Below are 22,801 nucleotides of genomic sequence, written 5' to 3' on the forward strand. Positions count from 1 at the left end.
AGAATATGCTTTAGGAAAGAAAAATAATAATTTTACACCAAAATAGAAAAATACTGTTTATTGTATGACTGTATTTTGTAGATCATCTCTTATTGTAAACGTCACTGTAGAAAGTTTTAGTAAATAAATTATGGTAATAACTATGGCTTTAATCTGTGTTTCAGAAAACTGTGAGAGTAGTGATCAATTTTAAGAAAACACAGAAGACAATAGTGAGAGTTAGCCCTCATGCACCACTGCAAGAACTTGTCCCCATTATTTGCAGCAAATGTGAGTTTGATCCACTGCATACGCTATTGTTGAAAGATTATCAATCTCAGGAGCCCCTTGATTTGACACAATCTCTAAACGACCTGGGACTAAGAGAATTATATGCCATGGATGTCAGCAGAGGTAAGTAAGACTTTTTGTTTTATTCATTTGACAGGATGTGAATTTAAGTGCATGTATTGTGTTTACATATAGGGTTTCTGAACTTCATAATGGCGAGTTAATGGATCCTATCAATAGAAGTCAATATATGTCATTGAGAATAAGAGAAAATGAAATGTAATAAAATTCAACTTGATTTCAGTTTTTGAAATTAGAATAAAAACTTGTCTTTCTTAGTTGTCATTCACATTTTATACTTTCTATAAATATTTAAATCTTCAATCTGCAAATATTTTTTTTGGTGGGATTTAACTTAATTCTTTGTGGCTGTAAGATTTAAACAGGAAATAAAGACATTTAAATTCATTGTTGTTTTAATCAAATGTGAATTACTGTAGACTCACTATGGTTTTGTCTGAGTCTTAATTATCATTCAAAGTTATAGGTTTCTTGACACATTTTTTTCTAGGTTCACCCAAAATCAACTAGCTTGTAAAGTAAATCTGACTCCAAAATTAAAAAAAAAAAATAGCTTGCGGTATTAATCTATAGAACTAGTTGAATGTATTAAAATTTGGAGATCTTAGATAGTGTTTGTTTCTATGCTAATAGACAACTGCAAGCTTGTTTATTCAGCTTGGCTTCTCTGTATTTGGTAAAGTGATTTTTTTGTTGTTGTTGTTTTGTTTTATTAGAAACAAAAGTTTAGTGAAGGATTAAGTATTACTATATCCTCTGTGCATTGAGCCTTCAAACTTTATCCTGAAATTGTGGATTTATATAATCCATAGACCGCTATTTCAACTCAGTGATGTTTTATACTTGAACAAACATCATCTTTACAGTCAATTTACCCTCTTTTACCCCCTCCTTCTGTAGCCACTTCTGTTACTGCCTTCAATAAATCATCTTTACAAGGTAAGACATGAATCAGTAGAAAAAATTATAACATGAAATCTCTACTTTATTGGATAAATTGAAAATAAACTTCTAATTTTACCTGTTTTCTTAATATTACTGATGTGTACATTCTGTAAGAAAACCATTGGCTTTTATTTCCTGAAAAATAATTTATAAGCCCTCCCCCTTGATTTCTGAATTTAATATAATAATAATATTTCAATAATTGATTAAAAATTAATATCCTAAGAATGTGAAAAACATTTTTCTAAGGATTTATTTATTTACGAAAGAGAGAGCAAGAGCAAAGGAAGAGCACAGAGAGAGGGAGAGGGAGAAGCAGGCTCCCTGCAGAGCAGGGACCCTGGTGTGGGGCTTGATCCCAGGACTCTGGGATCATGACTTGAGCTGAAGGTAGATGCTTAACCAACTGAGCCACCCAGGCATCCAAGAAACATATTTTTGACTCAGACAAGAAAAAATTATTTTGCTGGGTTCTTTAAGTATAGTTGCTGATAGTCTGGTGGTACCATGGAAGGATCTCAGGTTATGTACTTTATGTACTCAGGTTATTCAGAGTAATCAGGGTATATTCATCATAGGAATTTTTTGCAGCATTAAATTATGAATATTTTATAATAACATGGAAAATGCTTAGACTAAAATTAGCTTTTGAACCACTTAAGTGTGCTTAATATAGTATGTAAAAAAATTTTATGTAAAATTTCTGAAAGGAAATACATAAAAAATTTTAATACTGCTTACCTTTGGGTGGGAGGGCTATGGATGATTTTTTTCATCCTGTTTTTCTTTACATTACAGAACTTTATAATGAGAATGCATTACTTTCATAGAAGAAAACTTTATTAAAAATTAGGTGATAATAATAAAGTCTGGAAGCCTTTTTTCTCCATTAAAAAAGGATAGGCTTAGATAATTAATTACTATAATAAATGCCACTCTACCAAAAAAAAAAAAAAAAAGAAACGAGAAACTATACACTTATGTGTTACTGGAATCTTTCTTTACCACTTCCAATTTTCCGTGGCACAGTAAGCCTCTCAATTCCAAGGATTAAGACTACATAAGTAATAGTGTGATTATTATTAGTGGCTTGATTCATGAAGACTAGATTAATCAAAGGAGCTGAAAGTTGTTATGTTTGTAAAGTGTATACTGGCTAATAATCAGAAGATAGACGTTTTAATTCTGAAACTGCATTAGCAGTTTAGCAAGCCGATAGGGCAAATAGCTTTTTATCTGTCTGGATCTCACTTCCCACTTCTATAATAATGGATTGGGAAAAGTGGTCTCTGTGCTTTTTTTCTAGTAGTAACATCCTGGTACTTACACTTGGCTTTTGTTCCTACCTTTGCCATTCTCTATATTCATAACCCAAAGCAAATTCCATAATCTTATTGGGCTCATTTTGAAGGTGTTGAATGCGTTGGTTTGTAATAATCCTTCCAGCTTAGAAAGTAGGTCTTTATTCAGAGTACTAAATATTGTGACTAGAACCTCAAGAGATTGGAATAAGAAAATTAAGCAAGCTCCTTTTCCAGTGTCAGAGTCTACAAGATCAATCCAAATGCTATAAATGCCTCTGCCTCCTTATTTTGTCTGATATTATCAGAAGTCTTAGAGCTTTGTATGTAGCTGCTTATAGCCTCTCTTCTGGCAACAGGAAACTATAAAATTGAGTTGTTTTTCTAAGTAAGCTCAAGCCCTGGTGTTTCTTAGCGTTAAACTCTGACTTGTGGGGATCTCTGCCATAGATCTGTAAGTGAAAACTTAGGTTAGCTAACTTGTGTGGAGGATGACAGAGTGCCTGGGAATTGCTTTACCAAAATTAGCTATATGAAACACTTTGGTTATATTTATTGCTCCATACCACCATATGAAATATCTACATTCAGTTAGTGGAGGATTCTATCTTAAAATGAAATAACATTTCTAGAAAAAAAAAAAAAAGTCAAGGGTATTACACATCCTCAATGAGTGGGTATTATATTGAATTCTACCATTTAATGCCCGTGTGTCTTAGTGCAAGTTATTTAAACTCTGTGGTCACCAGAGCCTAAGGTGTGTAATGAGACAATACTATCTGCTAACATTTCTTTACACTCCCTAACTTAGAAAAAGGACACAGAATGATAACTTGTGATAATTTCTGATAATCCTCTTTGGACTGTTTCAGGAAAGAAATTAGGCATGTGAAAAAAATCTGTAACCATAAAGTGCTATCCACATGTTCATCATTAGTTAGTATTTTCAGTAAACTCATTGCACAGAATGCATACTGCTTATTCAAATATTTAAATTTAATAATAATAATTTAAATATTTAAAGCATCAGATTTATGGAGTTTTAATTTGTACAATATAATTCTCCTTTAACTTGTTATTAGGCATATTGCATTAATATATTTATTGGCGTTGACTATCTTTGCTTTCCTGGAGTAGTGCCTATTTTGTCATAATTTATTTTTTAAACTTTTTTAAACAAAAAGACTGTACATGTAGTCCTAAGAAAGGTGTGTATACTTAAGCCTGAAATGTATTTAAGGCCATACATTTACCTCTAAGTGCTGTACTTTGTTTCCAGTATCACTGAAATTATATTGTGAGTTATCACAAAACACATATGTGCTCTTTCGTAGAAATGTCTTCAAAATTCCCATATTCCCCACTCCTTGTTTCTCTCTTTCTCTGTCTCTTAAAATTTGCAATTCATTTGTTGAAGAAACTGGGTCCTTTGTCTTACTAAATTTCCCACATTCATAGTTTTGTGGATTGCATCCTGTGGTGCCATTTAACATGTTTCTTAATTGTCTCTGTTTCCTATAAATTGATTGTTAAATCTAGAGACTTGATCAGATTTGGTGAGATATTTTCAGCAAGAATACTTCATAGGTAGTATTATATACTTCCATTAGCAGTCATATAATGGTAAGTTACATTTATGTATGTATGTACATAATCCCTGTACCCAGTGTGGGGCTCAAATTTATGACTGCAGGATCAAGAGTGGCATACCCTACCAACTGAGCCAGCCACGCGCCCCACAAGTTATCTTTTTTCATGTTAGCTGTCAATAATCATTGCTTAAATCTTTTTTTTTTAAGATTTTATTTATTTATTTGACAGAGAGAGAGATCAAAAGTAGGCAGAGAGGCAGGCAGAGGGGGGGGGGGGAAGTAGGCTCACTGCTGAGCCGAGAGCCTGATGCGGGGCTCAATCCCAGGACCCTGAGATCATGACCTGAGCCGAAGACAGAGGCTTAACCCACTGAGCCACCCAGGTGCCCTCTCATTGCTTAAATCTTGATTAGGAGTTGGAAAATAATCATAATCTTCAAATATTCCTTTAATTTTAATTGAGATATTTCTGAAACAGCAAATTTCCCCAGTCAGCTACTTGTCTACCTAGGTAGAATTCATTCAGAAGAGGCAGGAAAAAGGTGTGATTCTTTTCCTTCACCAGTGTTTATTTATTTATAAAGAGAATCTTTTTTTTTTTTTTTTTATTTATGTATTTTGGAGAGAATATAGATGGGGTGAGGGAGGTGTAGATGGGGGAGGGAGATCATCTGAAGCGGACTCCCTGCTGAGTATGGAGCCTGATTTGGGGCTTGATCTCAGGACCCTGAGATCATGACCTGAGCCAAAACCAAGAGTCAGATGCTTAACGGACTGAGCCTCCCAGGTGTCCCTTTTTATCAGTTCTTAAAATAACAGACTTCTTTAGCAGTACGTAGAGGTAAATAGTAAGGATTAGTTATTGTTTCAGCATCACTACAAATCAAGGAATTAAACATATGCAAAATGTTTCAATTTATCGAGTAGTTCCATGATACCCAAACTATCCTGATCTTGGCCAGTAAAAACCATATCAGATTGATTCCTGTGCCCTTTTAAAATGACCCAGTGAACTCTGATTTCTTTCTCCTTCTTTCTCTCTGCTCTAATTAGATATTCCAGACTCATTGTAAAGACAATCCTTGATATGACAGAGAATCCACCATTCTTACATGATTGTGGTCCCTTTTTAGTGGTCAAAGGCATTTAGAGACTATCTGGGCCAGGGTTCTACTGGATCTGTCATTGTTTGTGTAGGCCTTTTCAGTGGACATTAGGAAATACTTTTTGGAAAATGGAATATTAATATGTACTTGTGAGGTTTGACATTTGCCATTCTGATTAAAATGTGGTTTCTTAATTTTGACACAATTGACATTTGGACTTGGATGATCCCTTGTTGTTGGGGGCTGTCTCGTACATTGCATTGTGTTTGATATCATCACTGGTTTCTACCCAGTAGATGCTGGTTGCACATTCTCCTGTCCTGCCCTTAGTTGTGACAACCAAAATTGTCCCCATTTTTCATAGTCCCCAGACATTGTTCATAGTTCTCCAGAATGGGGATGGGGCAAGATTGCCCCTTAGTTGAGAACCATCATATTAAAGAAATAATGTTTTGGAAACACTTAATAAGTACTAAGTAATTACAGTGAATCATGTTTTGGATATATTTCATAATTGTTTATAATTTCATAATATTTCATAAATGTTTAGCTCTGAAAAAAAATTCAAAATAATGGAACAAACTGTTGAGAACTTCAGATCTCATTTAATTCAAAATGCCCATTTTACTTCTGAAATGTTGGTAATTATGGATAGAACAGACTCTGAGTCACAAAGAATTGAGTTTATGTCCTGTCTCTGTCATTGCTTGATGGTTGGCCTCAAGTAGGTATGTTTGTTTCTTTAACCTTCAGATTGCTCTGCTGTGAAATAGGAACAATAATACTAAATTTCTTTGTTGCTTTGGGAATTAAATAAGATATAAGATGCCTAGAAGAGTGCATGGTTCATAGTAGACCATGATTAGTAGCTTTCGTCATTGTGCATTTTTCAAGGGAAAGTAACTGAGGGAAAACTTGGAGGCAAACCTACAATCCCATGTACAAAACTAAAAGGCTTTTCTTCTATTTTAGAATCCTGCCAAATATCACAAAACCTAGACATTATGAAGGAGAAAGAAAATAAAGGGTTTTTCAGCTTTTTTCAGCGCAGTAGGAAAAAGCGGGAACAGGTAAGTATTTTCTTATGTAGTATTTTGTAAGATTCTTCTTGTCTGTTTTTAATTGCTTGTGCTTTTTATCTTGAAATGACCTACAGGTTTTGCCTTTTCATCCTTTACTAGACGGCGAGTGCCCCTGCAACTCCTCTAGTAAGTAAGCATCGCCCAACTTTTACAAGGTCCAATACCATATCCAAGCCATATATTTCAAGCACACTGCCGTCGGATGCCCCCAAGAAGAGGCGGGCTCCTCTGCCTCCAATGCCAGGATCTCAGAGTGCCCCCCAGGACCTTGCTCACATCCAGGAGAGGCCAGCTTCTTGTGTAGTGAAGTCCTTGAGCATGGACGAAACAGAGAAGGTACGTGTATTGCATTTTGTGTTTTTAGGATGGGGCAGGAGGCCATTCTATTTTTCCTCTTGTCCTTTTCCACATAGACTGCTAATAAGATTAGTAACAGACACTAATATGTAATAAGATGAATGACTTGTGGCTGATAACACTGGCACTGGGAAGAGATTGCATATGCATAGTTCTGTGATGCAGTAAAGAATCAACGTGTCAATTTTAAGTAGCTTTTATCTTCAAGCAAATAAATCACCCATAAACCTTAAAGTCTTGGCTTACTAAGGCCCAACCAGAGGTCTTGGTTAATGCATGTATTGGGAATGCAAATACTCAATTTTTTTCTTAGCACCAAAGTCTTTATGTTGCATTCATGGGTTTCTAGCTAGATGTATCTTCTTGATCTGACTCTGAGATGCTCACAGGGAAATCTGAGTGTCTTGTTGGTACATAAACACTCCATAGTTAAGTGGGGGGGGGGGAGCCTTTTTATATAGACTATATTGCAGTTACTTTTATCTACTCTTATGCCCAAAGCAGTGTTCTGGGTACATCTTTTCCCCATACTTACTTACTATTGCTTCTTTGTACTCCCACCTTTTCCTGGAGTGTGCTGTTTTGTGGAAATTAATTTGCAAACTACTTTTTATGCCTATAGTGTGTACATTCTTTGCTTTATTCATGTGGACTATAAATGAAGTTTTAAGTAAATGTGATTAAACATGAGACACTATATTTTGTTGCTTATTATCAGACAAATGATTCAAGTGACTTTGAGAGCAAATTTTATTTTGAGATATTTGAGACACTGAGAAGTTTTCTTATATCTACTTGAAGGGTTTTATTTACCCTTGGAGGTTAGTAAACTAAATACTTAAGTAAACTAACTCCTCCCAACCAACAGTAAACATTTCTGTGTTTTCTTAACTTCAAAAATGTTTAATATAGTTTCTAATTGTAATTTATAAACTATCATATATGCCTTTAGAAAGTAAATAGCAAGGCAGCTGGGTGGCTCAGTTGGTTAAGAGTCTACCTTCAGCTCATGTCATGATCCTGGAGTCCCAGGATTGAGCCCTGTGTCAAGCTCCCTGCTCAGCAGAGTCCACTCCCTCTGCCTGCCCCGTGCCCCTCCACACCCCTCCACCCCCCACACTCATTGCTGTCTCTCTCATTTGCTTGCTCTTGCACACACGCTCTCTCAAAAAATAAAATCTTAAAACACACACACACACACACACACACACACACACAAAACCCTGATAGAAGTGAACACAACAAAAAAGAAGCTTAAACTCAGCAGTTATTTGGAAAATAACTAATCATCTATTAAGCTGTCTTCTTTTTTTTTTTTTTAATTTAATTTATTTATTTGACAGAGAGATCACAAGTAGGCAGAGAGGCAGGCAGAGAAAGAGGGAGGAAGCAGGCTCCCTGCCCAGCAGAGAGCCTGATGCGGAACTCGATCCCAGGACCCTGAGATCATGACCTGAGCTGAAGGCAGAGGCTTTAACCCACTGAGCCACCCAGGCGCCCTGTCTTCTGATTTCTATTAAGATTTTCTTGTCTGATGTCCCTGGTATAAAATCTCACCTTAAAAATCAGGAGGATTTGCTATTTTTTCAAATGATAGAATCATTTGCTACAAAGTTTTTCAAAGTAACTGCTTGGTAGTTGGGTGAAGTGTTTGTTACAGAAGAGGTGATTCTTGGGTTCAGTATTAACATCTATGTGGAAGTACCTGAGGCAACAGGAAGCATGGTCAAAGAGGTGGGAATGTGAAGACCATGGCATGCCTGGGCATGAAGGAGAAGGAGAGATTGAAATTGAGTGAGATAAGCAGAGGCCAAGTCAGGGTCCCCAAAGACTTCATTTTGTGGGTGTAACTCCTTTACATTTCGTCATAGTAAGTCATTTAAAAGGCAGCACTTTCAGGATTGTTTTAAGTTTTTAATTAGCGGGGCTTCTGGGTGGCTCCGTCATTAAGCATCTGCCTTCAGCTCAGGTCATGATCCCAGGGTCCTGGGATCGAGTGTCCCGCATCAGGCTCCCTGCTCAGCGGGGAGCCTGCTTCCTCCTCTCCCTCTCCTCCTGCTTATATTCCCTCTCTCTCTGTCTCTCTGTTAAATAAATAAATAAAATCTTAACTTATTTTTTAATTACCAAGGTCTGTCTTTTTTTTTTTTTTTAAGAATTTTATTTATTTATTTGACAGACAGAGATCACAAGTAGGCAGAGAGGCAGGCAGAGAGGGGAGAAGCAGGCTTCCCGCTGTGCAGAGAGCCTGATGTGGGGCTCGATCCCAGGACCCTGGGATCATGACCCGAGCCGAAGGCAGAGGCTTTAACCCACGGAGCCACCCAGGCGCCCCATGTCTTTTCTTTATGTAGAAATAAATCTTAGCCCCTGGTCACAAATCTTTATTCCAGATGACCTCATGCATTCAGTTTTGGTAAACTTCCTCTGTGTTTAGACATGAAGAGGCCTACATTGTCTGAGGAAGAGTCTGCTTCTTAAAACTCTAGCCTGTGCTTCTAGTGGCCTCACCAAAAGCCATTTCTTTTGATTCTCACCCTCTGCTCTATGACCAGTTGATGCTCCCATGTTAAGTAATCTTATTTTTTTTTATATGTTGCCTTTGGCAAACTGGACATCTTTATACAATTTTCTAATTATTTTTTCTTTTGATCTGGACATCTGGGTAGTTCTTTGATGTATGGTTAAGTAGGATCCAGAATAACTTGTTCCTCCCTAGAGAAGCTGAAAAGCCATTTTTTTATTTATTCATTATAAAAATTCTTAACAATTAAGCCATGGTTTGGGGTGTGTGCATGCTATGTGAACTCATGCCCTCCTAGGCATCTCAGCACTTATTTCCTTAAGTTCCTCACTATATCTGATGGGCAAAATCACCCCCTTGGTCTTGATTTTTCTTGGTTTTTCTCTCTTCCTTGGTCCTGATTCTCTTTTTATATTTCAGCTCTCTCTCTCTCTCTCTCTTTTTCCCTTGCCTCCACTTTCTTTACCTGTTTCCTAAATCTGGAGGTACTGAGTCCATGGTCTTAGCCTATACTCACTGAACTCTTTCAGAGAAGACATATTCTTTGTTGAGTTTTCAACTGTAGTGGTTTGAATAGTGTCCCTCCAGAAGGTATGTTCAAGTCAATGATCTAAAGGGGAGATCACTGCGGACTTTAGGCTGGGCCCAGACCCGAAGACTGGTGCTCTTGTAAGTGGGGAGACACATGCACAACGACAGAAAGGAGAAGGTCACGTGATAATGCAGGCCGAGAGTGCAGTCATGCCGCCATAGCCAAGGGATTCGAGGAGCCACCAGAAGCTGGAAGAGGCAAGGAAGGATTTTCCCCTCGTATTTTCAGAGAGCTATGGCCTTGCCAAAAGCTTGATTTCAGACTTCTGGCTTCCAGAACTCTGAAAGAATAAATTTCTGTTGTTTTGAGCCACTCGGTCATGCTAAGTTGTTACGACAGCCCTGGGAAACCGATGTCAGTTTTGTAATTCCAGTCCCAGTATTTTATTCTAGCTCCAGACTGAAGTCGTGGTTGCTTATTCACTCATCACTACCTGGAAATTGGCATACTGAAAATCAGGCTTATTTTTGTTCTCCCAGATTTAAAAGCTCAGGATCGCTTTGGTTGTGCTTTCTTTTTATTTTTGCATCCAGTTAGCAGATCCTTCCTTCAGTCTCCCTTATCTTTCTTGGTCCCTTTCTTTCCTTCTGCTGAAGTCATGCCTTAGAGAAATCCAGGGTGCAGAGTAAGGATAAGACCAGTACTTGTCTTCCCAATTCAGAAACTTTGATAACTGGCAGATCTGTTTGATGCATTCAAGGCCCTCTACAAACCGATCAAAATGGCGGCGGGGGGGGGGCAGTTATACCTCTCTTCCTTTGCAGCTTTGTTGTGGTATAACTGAGAGAAAACTGTAAGATACTTAAAGCGTACATTGTGGTGATTTGAAATACATATATATTGTGAAAGAATCCCTGCCATCTGGTTAATTAACACATCCATCACCTCACATATTTATCTTTTTTTTTTTTTTTAAGAGAGAGAGAGACAGAGAGAGAGAAAGAGAGCACACCCAAGTGTGTGCACGCAAGCCTGGGGGGCTCGGGGGACAGAGGGAGTGGGAGAGAGAGATCTTAAGCAGGCTCCACACCCACCCTGGAGCCTGATGTGAGGCTGGATCTCATGATCTGGAGATCATGACCTAAGCCGAAGTCAAGTGTTGGTTGACTGAGCCACCCAGGAGCCCCTTTATTGCTTGTTTTATGTTTAAAATTTAAAAATGTCATTATTACTATAGACATTTTATGTTAAACAACTTGGTTTTGAATTTGAAGCTTTAAAAAGGCACTGTTTCTGATGATCGAAAGTAATAGCAGGCTGGGGAAAAAAGTATCTGGAAAAAAATTATTTTCAAATCCCTGAAGAATTTTGGATATATTATCCTGGAGATTTTTATTGTTCAGGAGTCAGCATAAACCACAAGGGTGCGCTGTTTAACAGACCTACAACAGTCTGATTTTACACTTTTTTTCCCCCAAAGCATCCTTTAATGAAGCAGAAAGAAAATACTGGAAATAGTTACATTATATTAGAAATAGCAAATGCTTATCTCTTGTGTGTGAAGTTTCAGAAAATAGAGCTCGATAAATAACAGTAATGTATGACAAAGTGATCTCTAATTAATGCAGTTTTCTTCATTTTGTGCTTTCCCTTCATGTTAGTATTCTCTTAAGTAGTCATTGATATTCTGTTTGCCTTACACAGGCTTACGGATAAGTCAGTCTACCTGTAGCTTGCAAAAATTTTGTTCACCACACCTATTTTATGCTTTTTGGCTATCAGTATTTAGTGATTTGTCTCATTTCATAAGGCATTTCTCCATACTGGTAAATTAAAGTATTGGATAGTGATTTTGAAGCTTAAACTGAAACTCTTCACATAAAAGGCTGTTGATTTTCTGAGCTAATTCTGGCAACTGATTGTGCAGTTTTTAAAGGGGATTCAATAAAGATACCAGTCAGTAAACTGATTTATCCTAACCTGTTTTTTGGGACAGTTTTGCAACTAAAATTATTTGATCCGCCTAAGGAATACATTTTGAAGAATATGTAGTTTACTGTCACTGCTACTGTATTGTTTTTTCATGTCCCTAAATTTCAACATTTTTCTACTCTTTTACATGTTAAGCCTTGTATTGTGCTCCTTATACTCTTTTACGTTTCAAGCCTTGTATCCTGTTCCTTATAAGGGTGAATATGCTTTCCTCTATGGAAATCTTTATTTGCAGAAGACAACTATCCAGTTAGAAATTTTCTGGCAGTTTTCCTACCATCTTTTTGAGCTTTTTGTGAATATGATTCTGCCTAAAGATTTGAAATGCCATTTATGCAACAACATATGTAATGGCTGGCTCCTACTGTTGTGTACCTAAACCATATTGACTGTATTACTGTATAAATGCATACAGTTATTTACAATAAGATTATGTGTATATAGTTATTTATGTAGATTGTCATTTGTTTCCCACATGACAAAAGTTAGAAATGCAATGACATTGGCTTAAATCAAAAATCACTTAGCATTCGGAGATTGACACTAAGTTCAGAAATCCAGTATCTGTACCACATTCACTGACTAAGTTTCCGCGAGGAACACATTTAATAAAATCTGTGGCCAAAGGATGTCCTAGGATTATTGACAAATGAACCTTTCTTTTTTTTTTTAATTTTATTTATTTGATACAGAGAGAGAGATCACAAGTAGGCAGAGAGGCAGGCAGAGAGAGAGGGGGAAGCAGGCTCCCTGCTGAGCAGAGAGCCCGATGCAGGCCTCGATCCCAGGACCCTGAGATCATAATCCGAGCCGAAGGCAGAGTCTTAACCCACTGAGCCACCCAGGTGCCCCAACAAATGAACCTTTCATGAAGGCTGATTGTACATTTGAAGAAGAGGAGAAAGAGTTGGACACGAGTTGGGGATAATCTTGACCCACAGAATCTACAGAAGCTTTTGGAGAATTCTTTATTTTTGCACATTTGATATGGTTTTGCTCTTTGGAGTTATATGTGTATACAGCAGTAAAGTGACTTTTCCTGGGCTACTAGAATGGAACCCCATTTTCTTTAGGATATTGGCTTCTGGCTGGAAACACAATAAGGAATTATCTTGAACTTTTTTTTTTTTTTTTTAAGATTATTTATTTATTTATTTGACAGACAGAGATCACAAGTAGGCAGAGAGTCAGGCAGAGAGAGAGGAGGAAGCAGGCTCCCTGCGGAGCAGAGAGCCTGATGTGGGGCTCAATCCCAGGATCCTGGGATCATGACCTGAGCTGAAGGCAGAGGCTTTAACCCAGGGCCTGAGCCACCCAGGCCCGCCATGTCTTGAACTTTTTATTTGGTCTCATTTTGCATTCTGGTGCAGACAAACACTCAAATGGCGAGAAATGGAAATACTTTGCCGTCCAGTATTATGCAAATGAAATTTAATACTTAGAGTGTGTTCATTTTTTAACAGCTGATTTAATTGTTTTTAAGAAATATTTGACATTATTCATTTTTTACTCAGTGTTACCTTTTAATATTTATCATGGTTTATAAGCAGGTAAGATGATAGATTGTCATATGTTTATAAAATGTGCAAGAATATATTTGGTCTTTGTTTCACTTAATGAGTTTTAATCCTAGATGTTTTATGCAGAGTCATTAAGGTTGTTGTAAAAAGAGCATGCATTTGTAATCTTTAAGAAATCTCTCTTTTTGGTTTTTTCCTCCAGGTTATCACACAACATTTGATTTTCCCCGCCACTTACATTTATCATATAGAAAGAAAACCACACACATAATTCTACAATTGCCTAGGAACAGTGGTTGCCATGGCATTTTTTGTTTGATATACGGGATACAGCTGTCTGTATTTCCAAAAATATGACTTGTTTCATTCAGTAGGGAAATGCATCAGTGCAGCATAACAGAATATTATCTGCTTTCCCCTTTTAAGGCTTTCCCATATATATAAATATATTTAGTCTTGGTAGTTTTAATCACATTTTCATAGAGTCTTAATCACAAGAACAAAATTAATGACCAATGTTTACGGAGCACTTACTAATATTTGAGACCGGATACTAAGCACATTACTCATTTAATGCTCTTGAAAATTCCTCTGAGCCATTACTTTTTAGGTTTCTGCCAGCTTTACCTCCGACCCAAATGAAGGAATTATGCTCATTATAAAGCTGTTAGACTTTAAAGAATAATACACCTCAAAGAACAATAGGTCATTAATGGAGTTGGTGTGGATTTCTCTCCCTTATCTACCAGTACACAAAAGTTGTGTCTTTCTGAAGTACATACTAAATTAATAAAATATTTAAGATAATCAGTTTTAGGAATCTTCCTCTACAAGTTCCTATAGAATGAAGCTTACTTAGGCTTTCTACCACTATGACATTTAGGACCTCATGGGCGAGAACATGCCTTTCTTTGGTAACCAGCATATTCCAGAGACCAGGGCAGAGAAAAGCAGGCCTCTTTCCTGGAGCCATGGGGATAAAACTATGGGGTCACTTGGGTGACACCTGCCATACAGCCTTGGCCCCCTTTCCAAGATTAACTGAGTTGATCACAGTTTGTTCCCTTGGTTGCTGCTTTACTCTGGTGGGGGCCATAAGTCAGTTAATCTATAGATGTTCCCTACTCTCCTACCCTACCCCTGGACATTTTTTTGTTCTGACCATGGAGAACCTTAATTACCACCATAGTCTGTCTTTTTTTAACTTGATCCTGGGCTCTGATTTCTCCTGATTTATCTTCTCTTTTTTCATCTGAGATGTATTACTGAGTTAGGCCCTTATCTTTGGACATTTAAAAAAAATGTCATTAGTAAGGGATTACCACTAATAAGACTTGGTTTTATGATATCTCAAAGTATTATAGTGTTGATGAAATGAAAGCACAGGTTGCCTTAGGGAGAGAAATTTAAAAACCTTGCAAGAGTATATAACCCAGGTTGAAAAATTTGTGGGTTTTTTGTTTATCTGTCTCTGATCTACATGGAAAAGGGCTGGAAAGGAAGTATATTATGGTAGAAGAAGCCCTACTCTGGCTTGAGAGAGAGTCTTGAGTCTACCAATAGGTCTCTTGTCATAATTTTTCTCATTGCCTTCTTTGTCTTCTACCTTGAAGAACAAGCCATTGAACTTCTTTGTGGCTTAGATTTCCCTCTGTACAATAAGATTTTGTAACTAAATTTCCAAAGGTCTCTTCCAATTCTAGTGTGGCCAAATTATTTTATCTTTTGTTGTCTTTTAGAATTGGCCTTTAACAGATAAAAGTGCTTTGTTACATGGATCTTTGGTTTGATCAGTATTAATCAGATATTGATGCCCAGTCCTGGTATTACTTCTCTGAGGATTTTTGAAGCTCTAAAGTACAATAATGAAATAAAACATGGATTAACTGGGGCGCCTGGGTGGCTCAGTGGGTTAAGCCTGTGCCTTTGGCTCAGGTCATAATCTCAGGGTCCTGGGATCAAGCCCTGCATCAGGCTCTCTGCTCAGCAGGGAGCCTGCTGCCTCCTCTCTCTCTCTGCCTGCCTCTCTGCCTGCTTGTGATCTCTGTCTGTCAAATAAATAAATAAAATCTTTAAAAAACAACAACAACAACATGGATTAACTGACATCTTTCTCCCTGAACCTCTGACTGTAACACAAAAGTTAACACTGGTGCTTTGGGCATCAATAAAATGAGGTAGAGGATACAGAGTTTGAGGAAGATATGCTCAAGTTAATGAATTTGTTAATTAGAGGATGCAGGTGTTACCATCGACTAATAAGGAATTTGAATCTAGACCTTTTTGAGAGAAATCTAGTAACAAGCTTGGCCACCCAGAATCCTCTGAAGGGATTATAATTTTAGTAACCAAAAAAGATACAAGTGGTGGTGGTATTTAGACACCTCTAAGTGAATCCAGCTCTAATCTCATTGCTTGCTGTCATAGAATTTATTTCAGCAAGTTGATAGGAACACCCTTAAAACTGGCAGAATAGATGACTGCTTCCATGGTGTGGCTTTAAGAGCTCCAGGCCGTGATACTACTACCCTGTTTCTCTTTCCCCTATGTACAGTAGTCTGGGACCGGACACATCACCTCTAGTTCTTACACCCGTTCCCTGATAGGGGTTTTCTTCATCTACGTTGACCTAATCAGGCGAAGACTTTCAGTGCTGTCAATGAAGGATCTTAAAACAGGTTTACTGAGAGAACATGAAAGTAGGATATAGAAGTTCTAGATTTTTAGGAGTCAGGAGGAAGTGCCATTTAAGGGAGGGGATGGGTGTGGAAGGAGATTCAGGGCAGCAATACAAACATGCCCTAGCCTCACCAAAATAGCATTTTATTTTAAAGACTTCATGAAGAGAGAAACTGGCATATATGCTTTCATTTAAGTAAAAAAATGCATGTGTGTGTATATCCAAGTATAGAGGATATGTATAAAAGGCTGGACACCAAAACTTCTATGAGGTAACCTATACTGGTTGGAGTTTACAAGGATTTTTTTTTTTTTCCCTCATCATTGTATGTATTGTTTGTATCTTATAGGAGATTTTGCTAATTTTATGAGCAAATCAATAATAAAACTGAATTCATTATGATTAAAAATAACTTGCCGGTACAACTTTGCTTATTTTGTAAATTCATTATAATACTTCATACTTCTCTATTACATTTACTTTATTATAATTATATGTTTTGAAGTTTAAGAAAACTGACCTGTTGTCTAACTTGTAAACTTATTTTAGGAAGAATTCTTCCATCAAGAATTAAGAATTCAGACTTGGGGTGTCTGGGTGGCTTAGTTGGTTAAGCGTCTGCCATTGGCACGAGTCATGGTCCTGGGGTCCAGCCCTGCTTCAGGTTCCCTGCTTCTCTCTCTCCCTCTGGTGCCCCCTGTGCTTGTGCTCTCTTGTGCACTCTCTCTCTCTCTCTCTCAAATAAATAAATAAAATCTTAAAAAAAAAAAAAAGTTAAGAGTTCAAACTTGACCTTTAGTTAGTTAGGTAACAGGTCATGCATAGGGATATAATTCATAGTAAATTAAATAGTATGTTGTAATATTTATAGAGAATATTCAGGTTGGAGAAGGATAATGTGATTCTGGCACTTAAGGAAAAAAGGTGAGTTTTAAGAGTTTCAAGGGGTGGCCTAGGTTTTCTCCTCTAACCCATTCCTCCCCACGTGTAGAAATCATAAACAGAAATAAAACCCCAAAGCATCTAACAGAAACATTTAACAATGTCCTTGAAGTTGGGCTACCGTATTTCTGTCCTTTGATTCAAGTTTTTTTCTTATTTTTCTATTTGTAGTTTTTCCTTTACTCTTTTCTACAGAATCTATTGATTTCAGTGACCCACATCGTATAATTCAACAGTGATTAATAAGTGATTTAATAACTTGTACAGAGCTAGGACTCAGTAAATCTACTGAATGCCATTCAATTCTATTTTCTTCAGCTAAATTTAGTTCCATTTTGAACCAGTAAATCCTGATCTGGGTGTGAATTCTGAGGGATTAAGTATCTGGCATGGTTTTCAACTTGACCTTGCCACTTTCGCTAGTGTTCTCTGTGCAGTATTTTCCTTTTCACAGACTGTAAAATTCAGTGATGTGCGTTCCTGTTAGGGGTGCAGTTTTTGCTAATGGCTAATGGCAGGCAGACTTAGTGACTCTACTAACTAAAGTAAATAATTGAACATCTCTAATCATTAACCAAAGTGTTTTACCCTAGTAAGTAGAAACCTCTCTGTGTTCTTATTTTGTAAACCCTTTGGATTGAAATATAGTTTAATATCAACTTCTTTTTTTAAAAATTTCAGCCATAATTTGGCCAAAAGAAATGTATTTTGGTGCTGGAAGCTAAAAACCACTCTAAATAGTTTTTCAACTTTAATTCTTTACATTAAATTTATGAAATATTCAAATTTACGTATTACACACATTCATATACCCATCCCCAAGATTTAGCAAATTAGTGTGAAGTATTGTGCTTTTATTAAATTCCCTTGGGTAGGATGGAGCTGCCTGAGGTAACAAAGGAGGAGTTTTTACACACAGTGAATTACACACAGTGAATTACACACAATGAATCTGGCTTCTGCAGTGGACTAAACGCCAGTTCCTGAACGCTGGGCACTGTGTTGGGGTCTTAAGGTTGATTATTATGGAGATGGACTCTAACAGGACTCTTACCACCACCATCACTGAGGACAAAGTATAGTCTTCAAATAAGTACCTCCTTTTATCCATACTTTTCAATTGATGTAGGAACTATCATTTGCTTATTTTATTTACAGATCACGTTCACGTACTTCAAAGTAGATGAGCTACATGTAACATTAGCTAATGTTTACGAAGCAGGTTCTGTATACTAAGCACTGTGCTCAGTCTTCACACATGCCATTTCTCATAAGCATCCAGCCCCTTCCGAGGTGTAGGTGCTCTTACTTTTCCCACCTTATAGATGAGGAGGCTGAACGCTGCAGAGACACTAGATGGCCATGCTCCCCGGTTCAAGCCCTGACAAAGCCCAAACAAAGCTCATTTGTTTCGTAAGCATTACACTAGGCTGCCTTCCAACTTGCAAACCCTCTAGAAGCCTCTCCCCAGTTAGACACAAACTCACCTTCAAAAATACCCAGTAGCTCGAGCCTGACTAATGCAGGGGTAGGGCAGTTAGGAGACTATTAGGCACACATTTCTGAAGGGCACAGGAAAACTAGGGCTTAAGCATGCAGCTTGGTTAGACACTGATGGCCTTGCTTGCCTTTTATCTTTCTTTTTTTTTTTTTAAATTTTTTAGCCTTTCATTTGTTTTTAATGTTTCAAGTTTTATTTAAATTCTAATTAACATATAATGTAATATTAGTTTCAGGAGTAGAATTTAGTGATTCACCACCTACATATAACACCCAGGGCTCAACACAGCAACTGCCTTCCTTAATCTCCATCCCCCATTTAGCCCATCCTCCACCCACCTCCCTCCAGCAACCCTCAGTTTGTTCTCTGTAGTCTCTCAGGGTGCCCGGCTGGCTCAGTCGGTTAAGTGTCTGCCTTCAGCTCAGGTCATGATCCCAGGGTTGGCTCAGGCATGATCCTGGGGTCTTGGGATCAAGCCCTGTGTCAGGCTCTCTGCTTCTCCCTCTCCCTCTGCCCCTACCCACCCTATCCCCTGCTTGTGCTCTATCAAATAAATAACATCTTTTTTTTTAAAAAAGTCTTTTTTGCCTCCTTGTCTTTTTTCTTTCCCCTGTGTTCATCTATTCTTTTTCTTTAATTCTACATATGAGTGAGATCATATGGTATTTGTCTTTCTCTGACTGGCTTATTTTGCTTAACATGATACCTTCTGGCTCCATCCACATCCACATCATTGCAAATGGCAAAATTCCATTCTTTTTTATGGCTGAGTAATTTAATTCCATTATATATATATATACACCACATCTTCTTTATCCATCCGTCAGTTGATGGACACTTGGGCTTTTAACATGATTTGGCTATTGTTGATAATGCTGTTGACATCAGGGTGCATGTGCCCCTTTGACTTGGTATTTTTGTATCCTTTGGGTATATATCTAGTAGTGCAATTCCTGGGTCGTAGGATAGCTCTATTTGTAACTTTTTGAGGACCGTCCGTACTGTTTTTCAGAGTGCTGCACCAGCTTGCATTCCCACCAACAGCGTAAGAGTGTTCCCCTTTCTCTGCATCCTTGCCAACATCAGTTTCCCGTGTTGTTGACTTTAGCCATTCTGACCCATCTCATTGTAGTTTTGATTTGCATTTCCCTGATGATGAGTGATGCTGAGCATCTTTTCATGTGTCTGTTGGCCATCTGTATGCCTTCTTTGGAAAAATGTCTATTCATATCTCCTTCCCATTTCTTTTTTCAAAGATTTGGTTTAATTATTTGTCAGAGAGAGATATATATATAGAGAGAAAGCATGATCAGGAAGAGGAGCAGAGGGAGAAGCAGGCTCCTCCACTGAACATAGAGACTGATGTGGGGCTCAGTCCCAGAACCCTGGGATCATGACCCGAACCAAAGGCAGACACTTAACTGATCCACCCAGGCGTTCCTTTGCCCATTTCTTAACTGCATTATTTGTTTTTTTGGGTGTTGAGATTGATAAGTTCTTCATAGATTTTGGATACTAACCCTTTATCAGATATGTCATTTGTAAATACCTTCTCCCATTCTGTAGGTTACCTTTTGGTTTTGTTGATTGTTTCCTTTACTGTGCAGAAGCCTTTTATCTTGATGAAGTCCCTATAGTTCATTTTTGCTTTTCTTTCTATAGCATTTTGTATGAGAACTCATGATGTGTTTACTTAAGCAGCTGTGGTGGTTTAGTGAATCTGCTTTCTAGAAGTCGTCCTTCTTGGGTTAGGAGCTCTCTATTCTTGTATGCTGGCTGTATATACTGCACCCACATTCCTCAGTACGCACCACTTTTCTCGGTTATGGTCTATTTAGGAACACCTAGATCTTCTAACTCGAATGCTTCTTCTTTTCCTGTGGGCTTTTACTCAAGAAAAGACTGTTTGCAGTAGATATAGAACATCCTTTTCTCTCTCCCTCCTTTTTTTTTTTTTTTAAAGATTTTATTTATTTGACACAGAGGGAGAGAGAGGAGAGGGAGCACAAAAAGTAGGGGGAGAAGCAGGCTCCCCACTGAACAGGGAGCCTGATGCGGGGTTTGATCCCAGGACCCTGGGATCACGACCTGAGCCAAAGGCAGAGGCTTAACCGACTGAGCCACCCAGGCGCCCTAGGACATCCCTTTCTCATGGTCCAGGGTCTCCTCTACTTTGGTCTTAATAGTGATGTTTTATTTTAATACAAAATAACTCCCAAGTTTGATTTTTATTTACCTTACCTTTCCTTCTTAGCTGTTTATCTAAACTGATCATTTGTATTCCTTGAAAACTTCTGCCCTTCGCCTATCCTACATAAGTTGTTAAATTTACAGTTTTGTCATAAACTTAATAAGTCTTAACCATTAATTATAGCATGGAATCTAGTTATGACAGGTCACGCGCACCTTTCGGGTACCACTCAGTGACAGTCATGCTGTCTTAGTGTCTTCCTTCCTGGTCTCTGTGGTTCCATTGCAGCTCTATGGTGTATGTCCATTTGTTTTCATGTTATACTTGCACAACAGGGTCAAGGGAGTTAAATTCTATAGGATAAAGTTATAAAAGATGTCCTCCCTCAAAAAGTTCATGTCTTTGCTCTGCTTTTCCCTCAGCTGTCTTCATAAATGCTATTGAAAATGTTTTAGTAAAACTAAAGTCTGTGTATTTTGACAAATTTTAAATTCTTTATCCATAGAAATATAAATATCCTGTACAAAAATAAAAGTTTGCTTATTTTAAGACCTCTGGGGACATAAGTGAAATATGTGAGTCTATTTTTATTTTGTCTTTGAGTTATGGATAGGTTCATATAAACTTTGGAGTCTGCCATATAAATTCCACCCTTCTAATTTCTATACAGTATGTTTTATTATGACCAAAATTTAAGAGCTCTAACTCCCAAAAAGATACGGTCATTTGAAAAATTCGTGACTAATTCAAGTCATGACTGCTTTTATCAGGTAATAGAAAAGACCAATAAATGACAGTGATTGAGAATCTGGCTCAAAGAGGAACACAGGTTTGCATCCTAAACTTCATGAAAGCAATCAGTCTAAGTATGGGAAACAAGTTTTCAGCGTGGACGTAGGAGGAAAATCAAATGCTGCCCCAAATTTGTGCATTCAGCAGTTACTTACTGATCACTAACTGTGTTCTTACCGGTAAAGTAGGTCTGTGAGAGAAAGGAGTTGTGCCTTGATAGGCTTTGATAGGGCTTTATAGAGTAAATTCACCTGAGAAATAAAATGACATATTCTACAGCTTTTGATAGTTACATCATTATTTTGAAAAGTGAAGTGTTGCATTGTTTAAGAAGAATTTTTGGCCTTTTTCCTAATGACTTCTCAACTTGTTAATTTTATAAGATAGCAAATGAAAGTTTCCAAGCACAGGGATATATCATTAATCAATAAGAAGAAAACTTTATATTCTACCCAAAAGGATATTTAAATACTGCTCATCCAGCTGTATGTTATAGTGCATTTCTTTCTCAGCCCTTTATTGCCAAGAGTCCTTCTGATTGTTTCAAAAGTCCAAACTGCAATTAAGTATCTGTGTCCACATCCACTCTGGAGGGGGGAGGGGGTGAGGGATGGCCCTTAGCTTTAATCAGAATTGGCTGCAGGGACTGAATCAATCTGGGTTTGGGTGGCAGGCTTTAAGTCTTTCCTTGCTCGATTAGGTCTGGGTATATGAAGTGGAGATCAGATAAGGGTCCAGGATGGAGGTACAAGTTTGGAATTAATTGGCATGTGAGTAATACATAAATCCAAGGGAATAAAGGAGATTACCAACTGAATGAACATAGCTACTGAAGAGAGTGTACCCAAGGACTGAGATGAGAAGGAACCCTAAAAGAAGATGGAGCATTGAGATCTGTGCATAGTAGGAATGTGGTAATCTGGAAGTAAGAAAAAGAGATTTGTGAGAGGGTGGCCTATTCTGTCGAGTGCTACAGACAGATCAAATAAATGAGTTCTAAGAATTAACTACTAGTTTAGTTGTGGTGATCATTGATGACTTTGATAGGAATAATTTTACTGGATCAAAAGTTGGGAAATATCTGGTTGGAAGTGTTCATGTGGGAGATGAGAAGTTGGAGACAAAAAAAACCAAAAAACTATGAACAACTCTTGGAAGCAGGTCAGTCGTAAAGAGAAAGAGTGAGACGACGTGGCAGTGCGCCAGGGGGCGGCAGGTGGCGCTGAGGCAGGCCTGTCTTCAGGTCCACGGACAGTCACATGCCAGGCGTGTGAGCGCTGGCTCTGGAGAGAGTCGGTGACCTCAAGTGACCTTGCCGTGGGTAGACATATAAATTTTTGAGATGTTTGTCATTAATACATTAGTGCTAAAAAGGAAAGATTAATCGAGCCAG

The 22,801-nt window shown here is 37.8% G+C and overlaps 1 protein-coding gene across 8 annotated transcripts in view; it reads left to right on the forward strand.

The window, feature by feature from the left end:
* COBLL1 (cordon-bleu WH2 repeat protein like 1) overlaps window positions 1–22,801 on the forward strand; it is a 165,862-nt gene that overhangs the window by 120,398 nt on the left and 22,663 nt on the right. For 5 of the 8 annotated variants that reach the window (XM_080798687.1, XM_080798688.1, XM_080798691.1 and 2 more), the window contains exons 5-8: window positions 165–393; window positions 1,252–1,290; window positions 6,268–6,365; window positions 6,477–6,713. In XM_080798687.1, the coding sequence (XP_080654813.1) occupies window positions 165–393; window positions 1,252–1,290; window positions 6,268–6,365; window positions 6,477–6,713 (603 nt within the window). The remainder of the gene's footprint in view (window positions 1–164; window positions 394–1,251; window positions 1,291–6,267; window positions 6,366–6,476; window positions 6,714–22,801) is intronic. The other 3 variants (XM_080798690.1, XM_080798692.1, XM_080798689.1) reach the window with 1 other exon arrangement.

This window comes from Martes martes, assembly GCF_963455335.1.
Source record: "Martes martes genome assembly, chromosome: 3".
Lineage (NCBI taxonomy): Eukaryota > Metazoa > Chordata > Mammalia > Carnivora > Mustelidae > Martes > Martes martes.